The sequence below is a fragment of the Neltuma alba genome, unplaced genomic scaffold, assembly GCF_004799145.2.
Source record: "Neltuma alba isolate B1F8T4 unplaced genomic scaffold, ASM479914v2 tig00012095_pilon, whole genome shotgun sequence".
NCBI classification, from domain to species: Eukaryota; Viridiplantae; Streptophyta; class Magnoliopsida; order Fabales; family Fabaceae; genus Neltuma; species Neltuma alba.
In genome coordinates, this window is record NW_021636652.1 from 605,620 (window position 1) to 618,530 (window position 12,911).

A 12,911-nucleotide genomic window follows, 5' to 3' on the forward strand; every position below is an offset into this window, starting at 1 on the left:
ATTCAAATAACAACATCATATTAAACTTTTTTGGTTAGTGGACATGATATTAAAATTCAGTGTTAATATAATTTTAATTTATTAAGTTTGTCTTTATTGTAATTCTGGTCTCTTAAGTTTTAAATAATAAGTTTTGGTTTCTGAGATTTTTTATTTGAAATAATTTAATAAAAATTCAAATATTTTGTATTTTAAGGAATCAAAATTTATGATTTAAATTTGAGGAATAAAAATAAATTTGAGGACTAAAGATTATATTAACTTTAAAATTTAATTATTTAAAATAAATGATTGGTGGGATTCTTATATGAGTTTTCATATCCTGGGTACTTAGTTGTGATTTTTTCCAAACAGTTCACGCGTAGACAGATAGATGAGACCGCAAAGGGACTGTAAGCATTCATGGGTTCAAATAGGAATGAAAAAATACAAAATAAAGAAAATAAAGAGACAGACTGAAAGAGAAAGGAAAAGGAAAAGTTTTCTCAAATCTGAACGAATAATAATAAATAAATAAATATTATTAATAGAAACACCTAAGCGGATAGGAAATCAAATCTCGTTCTCTGCCCTTTTTTTCTTCCCGTCTCCTTGCACGATTCACACCTACCTGTTCACACTTGACGCCACCATATATATATAAATCTTTCTTTCTCTTTCTCTGTCTTTTCTCTCTCCTCAACGCAGAAATTCCAATCTTCTTCTGTTCCTTGTTTTCCAAGCTCTACTTTATAAATCTATGCTTTTATCATAGAGTTCAAGATTTGATGGTTTAATTTAATGGAGGGGCATCATCTCCATCATCATCCTCATCTCCATCCTCTTCATCTCCATCGTCAATCACAACAGCAACCACAGCAACATCATCACCAGCAGCAGCAGCAACATAGTATCGGGGGTGTTTCGGTTAACGTTGATGTCGGAGACAGGTTTCCTCAATGGAGTATTCAAGAAACGAAGGAGTTCTTGATGATGAGGGCAGAGCTAGATCAGGCTTTTATGGAGACGAAGAGGAACAAGCAATTATGGGAAGTTATTTCCAATAGGATGAAGGAAAAGGGTTACTTTCGAAGCCCAGAGCAGTGCAAGTGCAAGTGGAAAAACCTCGCCACCAGGTACAAGGTATCGAATCTACCGATGACTCCTAAAAACTTCAATCAAAACCCTCTATCTTCACCGAATCCCGTTTTCTTTCCCATCACAAGTATACTTTACACAAAAGTGTAACTTAGGGTCATTCTCGATTTAACTGTTACGATTTCACCCATATGCTCTAAATTTTTCATGACCCATCTCTTTTTTATCCTCTAGTTGCTTGTAAAAGTGGTCCTTTTGTTAATAATCCCAGGTAAACCATTTGACATCTTCGTGTATATCTATGAATTTTCGTGTCAAGAAACTGTGAGGAAAGTTCTAACTACCTACTCCAACCTATCCAATAGCCATGGAAAAAACAAAACTATATACATATATCTCTCAAAAAGTATATTTAGTATCCCATATTTCTGCAATCTGCATATCGTGTAACATGTCGGGTCTATCTATACTTTGTGTTTGTCCAGTATAGATGATGCATGAGACCACGAGTATGCATATATAGTATATATTCAGGGTTACGAGGTTCACGCGTCTTACATAGAATTATCTGTGCATCTGTGAGATTTGATGAAGGGATGTGAAACAATGGAGCCAGAATCCCTGAGGCAGCACTTCCCATTTTACAACGAGCTTCAGTTGATTTTCACAAGTAGGATGCAGAGAGTGATGTTGGCAGAAGCCGAAGGAGGTGGCGGATCGAAGAAGAAGGCGCCGCATAATCTCTCGTCAGATGAAGAGGAAGAAGAAGATGACAATAACAACAAAGAAGACAGTGAAGGAGATCAGAAAGGTACTCCGAGTAGCAGCAGAAAGAAGAAGAAGAAGGGAAAGGGCAGTAGTGGTAATTACAGTAGCGGCAGCAGTAGTATTAATGATAGCTTGAAGAATATGAAGGAGATATTGCAGGAGTTTATGAGGCAACAGATGCAAATGGAGGCACAGTGGATGGAAGCTTATGAAGCGAGAGAGAAGGAGAGAAGAATGAAGGAGCTAGAATGGAGACAAACAATGGAGGCATTGGAGAATGAGAAGATAATGATGGATCAGAGATGGAGAGAGAGGGAAGAACAACGAAGGCTTAGAGAAGAAGCTAGGGCTGAGAAAAGAGATGCTCTTATCACTGCTCTTCTAAACAAGCTCTCAAGAGATGACATGTAGATGTAGTTGTTTAATTAATGTCAAGCACAAAATCAAAACCAAAGCTGAAACCTTAAATGTGATGAGAACTAGGTTCGTTCCAAGAAACTCTTTCTCAACTTCCTCGAAGATTTCCCGGTTTCCGTCATCATTTATTGTTTTTGTGTTGCTGGCTGACTCTTTGTTTGACGAAAGCAATGGAAGAAAACGATGAGGTTTAATTGCGCTGTTATTTTTCCCAGTTCACTCGCTGCTCTTTCAGATTTCTTTGCATAGCCAAGCAAGCAGTGAAAAGAATGATTAATTCATGTGTACTCATTATAATATGATTTCTTATTCGTCTTTGGAATTGATTGAGAAATATTGATGTAGTGAAGAGAGAATGCTTCAAAGTTCAAAGAGACTGATTCAGTCTTGGGTGTTGGTAGTAGGTGTAAGCATATAAAACAGGAAAATTGACATTACCTAACGAGATGTGGAGAAGAACAGCAAAACATAGTGTCCGTCCATATATAAAGAGATAATGGTTGAAATCATCATAATGTCTATTCCATTCGGAAGGCACACTCTTGTACGGTTATATAATGGGGCATTTGCAAATTGCAATCCCTCACTTCACAAACAAATTAAAAAGTACTCTCAATTTCATTTTTTTTAATAATTCCCATCTGAAACTGATCTTGATCATCCCTCTCCAGATAATAATCTTTATACATATAATCTTATCTTACAGATTCAGTTTCCTACTTGTTTAATAATGTGAATCAAAGGAGAAAAGTTGCAAGTATTGAAAAGGTCGCTTGATTTTATATAATTAATAGTTTGGAATGAAAAACAGCTTTTAGCAGCAATTGATGGGATGTCAAAGCTTTTGGAATTTTCAAGAGGAGGATGCATGAGAGGTATATATTTTGACAGCTAGATGATTCTGTGTGTGTGTGTGGCGTGTTTGCATGAAACGAGATGTCTGTGTGTGTGTATTGAAATTGACTTGTCTCAGCTGGTCATAGTATGAACTTGTGACTTTTAATCGATGTTATTTGGGCTATGGAGGCTTCTCATCATGATTCATATGGACCATCAATTTATTCTTTTCATTGAAATTAAACTTGCACTTTCTCTCTCTCTAAGCTTTTCAGATGTAAGTACTATTATTAAGAGGAGAGGGAGAAATTAAATGCAAGATATTATAGTAAACTATGTCTAAATAATACTATATATTAGTGTTAAGTTTTGATTTCTCTTGTGTTTTTGACACAACATTTATAAAAAAGAATTACATCTTTTATTTATGGCTTGTAACTATAAATTAGATCGTACGGTGCATTGCGTATATATGGAGTTTCGATAAATATAAGTTGCATTATTTATATCATCTTCGATTCTTCAATTAATACACACACATATCAAATTTGTAACTTATATATGCATGGTGTGATTGCGGCGTGGGTGCAAACCTAAGAGAATGATGACTTTGGGTTATACTAAGTTTGAAACTGAACGGATTTGTCTTTTATCCCATAATTCCTAAATTGATTTTTCATGCTTCTTTGGTAAGGATTCATGTATGAAATTTCGTGAGTTTAATATGTGGTCGTGTGTTCTGTAAGTTTAATTTGTTCTATAAACTATAAAGTGTTCACATTGTAACATTTAAAATAATAGTTCATTTTTGCCTGAAATAACTTGGACTTTACATATGCGCCAAGTATAAAAGAATGCCCTCAATTTTGACTCAAATTGTTTCTTTATGTTACCTGTCTATTTTGATAAATGTTAAGACCTAGTATATATCTGCAATAAACACACACACACACGTGCATATATATAAATATGCTTTGTTTTATAGAATATATAGTACCACAATTTGATTGTTACGTAATGGTTAAATTTCTCTCCATTCACACATTTTGTTGCATTCAAACTACATTCGATAATATATACCTTGGAGTTTTGGTTTGAACGATTGACCAGAAGGCTTGTGTGTGTGTGTGTGTTACTTTATCAATGAATTTTTCAGTACAAACACACAATACTGCATGTTTGTAAAAGAGAATTTATAATGCATGGTAGTATAATAGTAGTAATATACATGTTAAAATATCAATTTTACGACGAATTGGATGAACTATATAATTAATTAATTAAAGTAATTAAGATTAGGCAAAATAATGACTATCCTGTTTGATCATTCTAGACCAAAGTTCAGATATGTAATTATATGTTTTAAGAGAGTGATAATTAGTTACTATAGAAGATTTCCCAAATTTTGAATGCAATTTCCCCTATGCATGTAGGTTCCACACTCAATATATATATATATATATAAATATATATCTCAATCTTTTGGTGGTTCAAAAAGATATCAAAAGGAATGGACAAAAAGGATTAGATTCTTGTGTCAAAACGCACATAATGAGATCTCCTAGAATTTTAGACTTTTAGAAGAATACAATTCTGATTAATTTGTTTAGAATTGTACTAATGGGTCCTATGAAACCAAAAGTAATACAAAAACAAATCCTACTAATTATAATTAATTAATTATTAGGTGTTAATCTAATTTTTTGCCGATGTAACAGTAAAAATGGTCCCAAACCAAGTTGGATGGTTGTGGAAGGAAGAACACGGATTTCCCAGAAAACAATGTGCTGTCCAGTGAACCAAATAATTGATAATTTCATATCAAAACTGTCTATTCATTGATAATTATAAGAAATAATATCTTTTTTGTTTTTTCTAGTCATTGCATTTGCGTTATGATATTGCCTAAAACAGTAATGTGGTGACAATCCGTAAACGACGACCCGTTTTGCTTTGTTTATGATATATGATGCTCTCTCTCTCTCTCTCTCTATATATATATATATATTTATATATCTGTGTTTTTTTTTTTTTTGGCCAACCCCCCTCTCGCGGCGCGCATTGACCGACACATATATAAAACACATAGCTAACATCCAACAATAATCTACCCACCTACGACTGCACCTTCACATGAAGTTCTATATCCTTTCGAAGAGAAAATCATAGTTACTTTAATTATATATATAATTACATATGTGTTAGCCAAAGTTTCCTTTTGTTTTTTCAAGTCGTTTTCTATTCATAGGTGAGAACAATTGACGAGGTTCTAATATATCTTCGTCTCCGTTGACCAAAATGTATACACGCATATATATATATATATATATAAGTCCTCTTTTTTCTTTTTTAATCGATCGGATAGTTATATGTTTATTTATGTAATGGAAAACTGGGTCCTTGATGTGGTGTTTCTAAGTGAAATCAAAATTAAAAGGTCAGAGCCATAAGACGATTAATTAACATTAAACACAAACGCGTTTCTCTGACGGCCAAGTTTTTAGCAATATATTTATATAAATTTATATATCACCGACTCTGTCCCTGTCGTCTACATAAAACATTCTTAACCTTTAAGATTCGAACCATCCTTCTTCTGCAATTTCCAAATAGTCAACCACGTTCAGATCTAGAACGCTACTTTACAGCCCATCCACACCTTGTTCTTGGCTGTAAATTCGGTGAAGTTTTTATATTTATTTGAATTAACCGCACATTATAATGAGTATATATATAATCAGTGGGTCCAAGTTCCAAAACGATTCCAGCTCTCTGGTTGCCTGCCTCTACTTTCTTCAGCCACAGATGGAAAAGTCAAACATAGCTTCATGTTTATCTTCCCTGTGTGGGTATGTCGACAATTTTCTGATAAATCTCTAAAAGTAAACGCAGAATATTTGACATTTGTTGTGTCAGATATTGTAATTAATCATCGGGGTTCTTACTGAATAGTATATTGCTAGCTAGCTCATTAATTAAGGCAATCATATCAACAACAACAATCCTTTGACATTATTCGTTTTCATCATTTGGTTCCGTATTAAATTGATCACATTGGGCGTGTTTTCATGGATCCTTCTCTCTAATTAAATTGGTATTTACAAGATTGTTGTAGCTTGTTATGAGTCTCATATCATATTAAAGAAAAGCTCTTCTTTCTAATAGATTATGAGGCTATTTGGGAGGGGTTTAAAAAATTCCCTATAAGCACGTTTCACGTAAACTGAGATAAAACTCTTCTCACATATTTGTCTCGTATTTCGTAAATTACTATTGAAAAACTATTTATAAATTGTTCCAAATAGACTCTATACGTTTAAACAGCTCTCCTAAATAAGTTAGCTTTTAGCTTAAACTCTCCCACTAGCTAGATTTATAACCTGATCTTATTCAAATAACGTGTTTTTATATGATATAATATGCAGCAAATGGGAACCTTTGAAGAATTAAAATATCATGTATTGTTGGAGGGGTACATATCATCAAAGCGACAATCTTTGTTTCTAATTAAATGTACCCACATGTGTTCTAATGATGATGCATCAGAAAAAAGTGGTGGCCATACTTACTCCTTATAAATGCATTCATTCATTAATTTCATATTTTGGTTCCACATGTGTGTGAGGCTGAAAAATATATGCTCACATAAACTTGGAACGAACTTGAAGGGTCTAACTGGAAATGTATGTATATATTTACTGAAAAGTATCAGAATTTAACCGTCTAAAATTTTATTAATATTTCCAGCATCTCATTCCGATTTCATCATTATATGAATCTTCGGTTTTGTACTGTACCTTTTTTTTTGGAAATATAAATATAAAAGGAGGACTAAATATCTAACGTAAGTATGCCCCTTATTTTAAAGTCTCTACTACTGGAATGCACAATATTAGAACATTAATTAATCGGGGTAAAAAATCATTAACTAGTGATTTTTTTGACTTTTTTAGTACAATTTCAAATTATTGTGACAGAAAGCTTTTCCAATGGTATGTGATATAAATATATGTTTATATATATTATCATCCCAAACGATTCCATCCTCATTCAATTAATGTGTGTGCGTGTATTCTTTTATTGTCAAATACATGAGGAAATAAGATAAAATAAAACTTTTTCAGAAGATGAAAGTCCAAAAGTAAATTAATTAATTAGAGCAGATATATGTCTGTTGTGCGTGAGTGATTGATTCAATGTTTTAAGAATCTCAATAGAACTTAATATTATGTCGGAGGAACAAAGTTAGAGTTGCCGAAAGCAAACTCTTTCTTCTTTTCTTTTACTGCTAATGGCACGAGATGATATATTCCATGAATAAAGATAAGATACTGCATATCTTTAATTTCTACATATATTTTATGTTGAAAATATTCCATTCTTCCTTACTGATTATGTGTAACATATAACATGTTTTCTCCTGAAAATCTAAATAAATTAAAATCCTGTAGATTTCAGAGTTTCCCTTCGCAGAATTGCAGGATTTCAACAATTTGTGCTCGAACTGTGAAATGAAAATGTCATATATATGGTGTAAATTATGTATGATAACAATAAGATAAAAATAAAGATGTTTTTCAAATGAAGTATGATCATAAGTAATTTATTAAGAATAACCATGCTAACATGGAAAATAATAAACTTATATTTTTTGGACCTGATGAGCTTATAACGTTTGAAAAGGAAAAAAAAATTAATCGTTACACAACACGCTTAAGATCAGATAGCATGTTTATACTCAAAATTATAGTATTTAATTTTAATTAAGCTATAAATCGCTCATTCTTTTGTTTAACTATTGTTCTAATTTATAATATACTACTCTGATCATTATTATTCATCACTTGTAGCAGAAGATCTTGGTCTTTTTTATTTGTCACTGATACTCTTTTTAATGCTTCATTTCAATTTTGTTCATATTAATTATAAAGGTGAAGAAAGGGGAAATAAGTGAGGGAAAATATGCTATCTATTTAATAAGGGCAAAAATAAAAAATTTCATTTATTTAATATTTTCTTTTTATATGTGAAAAACTTTTATAAGTAATAAATACTCCCTTCGTTCCTTATTATAAGAGACATTTAATGCTTATGACATGTTCCTATATATAAAAGATACTTAAAAGTTGTCTCTACTTTTTTGTGTTGATTTTCTATTTTACCCATATTTATTATCTCCAACTCACACTCTTTTTCCCTCCCACTTCTCTTTCTTTTAATAATTTAATTGTTCTCTCTCATGCTCCCTCTCCTTATTAATGAGGGTATTTTTGGGAAAAAAATATACTTTTTACATATTAATTGTTCTTAACTAATTTTAACTATTTTTTTGATAAACATACTTCGGTTATTTATCTCTTATAATAACAAACGGAGGAGGGAGTAATAAAATTAGTGGAGGTAATATAGCTTGATTGACTCTTCAAACAGATAGCGCTTTTATCACAGTCTTCCAACGAACCCACCAAATTGAACCAAAACCATAAATGATGACATTTATATATTTATTTAATTTTTGTTTCTCCACTGAGGGAATAGCGATCTCAACAAAGTCTAGTTGATCCTCTTTGTCCTCTGGCTTGGGGGCATTTACCATAACATGACAAAGCACTACTCATGACTTTCTTTATTTTTAGTCTTTTCCCCCCTCATTTTCTTTCTATATTTTTTCAATTAAAAAAATTATTAATATTAAAGAAAGATAGAAAAAGGTAGATATTCGGGGAACATTTACAATGTTCTTATTGTTTTATAATTTACTTATAACCACCATCTCAATGAAGATTTATATATTAGACTAAATATTGGGCATTTAGACCTAAATGTCTGTCACTTTATTCTCTTTATTGAATCCAATTAAGCTAAATTGTTATTGGCACAATTATGACATTATATGAATTTATTCACTTCTTAATCCTCAAAATTAGAGAACATACTCACATTTTTATATAACCTACTCTTTACAGTATTTGGTCCAATGAAAATTATAATATTCTGTTATTCGCCCACATTGAATTGATATCTGACTCCTGGATAAATAAAAAGAAAAAAATTAAAAGATTTGGTAATTGGCTTAGTTTTTATTTTAATTATTAGTTACTCCATTCACATTTATCCATTTTGACTGATCGTGGTTAATTATATAATTAACTATTCATCTTAAGTCTTGTTTGAATTGATTAGACAAACGATTATTATATTTATAATAAGTGGGTTTAGTTTTGATAGTTGACAATATCATTTATTATTGGTGACTTAGAATGTAAGTTGCTTTTGTGGACCATTAATTAATTTGACTGTGGGAAAAGGTTGGTTGAAAATGATTTACCGTTTGACCTTTTCTTATAATACCCATTCAATTAAATTAAAAAGATTTATTTTTTTAAAATTAAATTACTTATTGCTTTTAATTTAAGCATTTCACGCTGTAAACCCTGTTTAAAAAATTACAGAGAAAAAACAGCATTTTTTTTAATTAGTTGACAAACAGGGACAAATTAAATATTGTCGTCATCATCAACTTATGCCACAATATAATATTCAAGTTGATTCAAACATTTTCAGTATGAGTCAAATTTAGGTTTGGTACTTAAAAAAATCTCATTGATTTTTGCCCACCAACTCACCAAGCCACTTATGAAAAATTATTATTTTTTAAATGATGTGAAACTTGAATAATTTACAATTCTAGGGTAATATATTCATATAAAAACACAAATACTACATCATTCGTAGCGGCTACGGTTCAATTTAATAATGGGCTTCGTCAAAATTGACTTTCTCGGCCCACTAACACCGTTATTGGACCATGGGCTAAGATGGGCCATTCCTTGGCCCATTAGACTACTCACTCGCAGTGAAAGTCAGTGGAATAATGAAGATTTATGGAAGCTCTGTTCAATAATGATGATGATTTTTCTTTCTACAGTTGTAGGAGAAGCGGAAGAAGAGAACACTTGGCTCAAGTTAAAACCATGTTTGTGAAATGATATCTCTGTTGGATTTATGAAAAATAGTTGCTTGAGAAACGAAAAAAGATTGTTATATAAGCAATGCTGTCAATTGTTGACTAGCCGGTTATAAATAAAATAAGAATGTTTAATGTGAAATTCTAGTATTTGGAAGGTTGCTTTGAGAATTTTAGATGTATTAAAATCATACTCTTCCGGTTCTTAATATTAGACCCATTTAACTAATTTGATTAAATTAGGATAGTTAGGTAAGTTAGTTAATTATAAGAAACGTGACATATTTTTCCTAAAACACCATCACCATCTTTCTTAATACCCCATCTCCCTCTTCTACTTGATTATGGTTGAAGGAGTATCCATAGGGATAATTAAGAGAAAACTGATAAATATGAGAAATGGGTCTTATATTTAGAATCAAAAACTCTTAATAATTAGGTCCTATATTGAGGACCGGAGGAGTATATTATAAATAAGAAACAATTAACAATCGACAAATAGTTTGGCTAAAGCTGGTTGTGATATCTTTTAAGCAATCACAAATTTAAATACCACAAAAAAAGAAGGGCTTTCAAGAATAAGTACCGTAGCTATGCGAATATGTTTATCTCTTGATATCGAAGTTCATTTCAAATTAAAGAAAACAATACAATCGAGAACACTAATGAAACCACAAAAGGAGAGTTCTAGTTTGATTTAGTTCTTGAAGTTTAATTTGTATTAATCCAGTCTCTAAAATTTTTATAACCATACAAACTTATGCCCTGCTTATCTTTAACCAAATTGTTAAAAGCAAGCATATTCATTCACACATCCTTTTACAAGTCACCCTACATTTCTTTGAATTATAAAAGACTATTTGCATATGACTGTGAAATTTTTTAGACTTAATTGATAAATATTAAATTCCGATGACTAAATCGATAATTGAGGCAAAATTAAAGATAAAATTTATTATCATTAATGTAAGATTTAGTTTTGAACTACAAATTGAATCTTATCTTATGAATCAGAGGTAGTACTATTTTTTGCTGGCCAGTGACGTGATACCATAACACAGCACCAAATCGTTCGTGATAGGATATGTGTCCTACTTTTCTGGAATTGTTCTCAGATATTAAAAAAAATTGGATTAGTGGGGTGAAAAAAAAAAGATGACAGCTGGTAGGTTGGTTGTAAGCTTGTAATTGTAAAGAGAAAGGTGGAAGGATTAGGGATGGGATGGATGGATGAAAGGCACAAAACTTTTTCCGACACAAAATGGTTGGATGCTGTATGGACGCATGTGAGATGAACTGTGTCTGTGTGACTGTGTGAGTGGTCCATTGGAGACAGTGTGTACCTCCTCACTCTTCACCTTCACATTATTTGATTCATTCACATTACTCTTTCTTTTTAATTCAATTAGGCTACTCACTACCAACAAAGTCTTGCGTAGTCGGTAGATAGTTGGATCCCTTAAACATGATGTGTCTGGATTCAAACCAAGCCATGTGTATAGAAAAAAATTTTGTTAGGAGAAGCAAAACCCACTTCAGTAATCTCTACTTCTCGGAAGGATTAGTTGGGAATACCACCTTGTTTCTTAAAAAAAAAAAAAAAATTAGGCCACTCACTTTCAGAACCACCATGCTGATATGTGACAGACAATGACTTCTCCCCCGTTCTCTTGTGTCCATTGCTCAACCCCATCTCACCCATTCTCATTCTCATTTTCATATAATTTCGACCTTTTGTTTTCCATTCAGATTTCCTGATACTCTTGGATCCTCCTCTCATGTTGGGTCAAGGGTCTTGTCCTTTTCAATCTTTATCACCATGCTCGATGGTTTTTAGGTATATATATTTACAAAGTTAAATACTTTTCTAATCCTAAATATAAAACTAATTGAAGGATGTGTTTTACTATTAAATGTAAGATTTCAATCTATTTGTCTATCAAATTTGCATTCCCCCCTCTCAAAATATTCCTATTAATTACATATATTAAAGGGAGCTTCTCTCATTGGGATAATAATTAAAGGAGGTATTTTAAATAAACAAATATTATTTATTACAGATAATTAACCTAATTAATTTTTTAAATATTTATAAGCTAGTTATCTAACTCTTACATTTAGGATTAAAAAATATCAACCAACATCTAAACTTTTAAATTAGTTATCTAACTCCTATTTTTATATATAAATTTTTTTACCAGAACTATTTTTATATATATGATTAACTTATTTCATGTGGTCCAGTAGCTTCTCCAGGGATTTAAATTTTGGACAAAATCATTCCTTTAGACTTAGAAATCAGAGCTAGCCAAACTAAATTTTAGAAAGAGTTATCAAGGGACAAAACGAATAATATAGATATGCATAATGCTTGGGAAGGGGGGAACAAGAAAAGACAGGCAAATTAATGAATTTATTTGTATTTTTCAATTTTCATCTAACATTGGTGTTTAAACTTTAAAACACGCAAATACATCATCAATTTGATGAAGATAAACCACTTCATCAAGAATAACCAATTTACAAGTATTCTTCACTCTCAAAGAAGAAACTACAATAACAGGTAGATACACTCTGCTTAATCTTCAGCAGCAGACAATCACTATCAAACGTGTCAGGCAACAAGCACCTACTCTCTTTTATCCATTAAGGAACAAGTTAGCTCTTCGCAATTCCAAGAAATTACAAACTCCGACAGTGAGACAATCTCCGAAGTTAATTTCTTCAGAGTTAAGGAGTGTGTCATATATATCACATACTTCTTCTGTTGCCTCTCATATTGCCTTGTTTGTTTCAAGTGGGAAAACTGTTAAAGCTTCTACTTTGATGATGATGAAGAAGAAGA

General features: G+C 31.7%; 1 protein-coding gene across 1 annotated transcript; it reads left to right on the top strand.

Annotated features, from left to right (window-relative positions):
- The first annotated feature begins 679 nt into the window (after positions 1–679).
- LOC114722507 (trihelix transcription factor GT-3b-like) lies at positions 680–2,467 on the top strand. Its single transcript, XM_028908552.1, has 2 exons — positions 680–1,122; positions 1,672–2,467. The coding sequence occupies exons 1-2, from the start codon at positions 781–783 to the stop codon at positions 2,254–2,256; spliced, it is 927 nt and encodes a 308-aa protein (XP_028764385.1). The 5' UTR covers positions 680–780; the 3' UTR covers positions 2,257–2,467.
- The last annotated feature ends 10,444 nt before the right edge of the window (positions 2,468–12,911 follow it).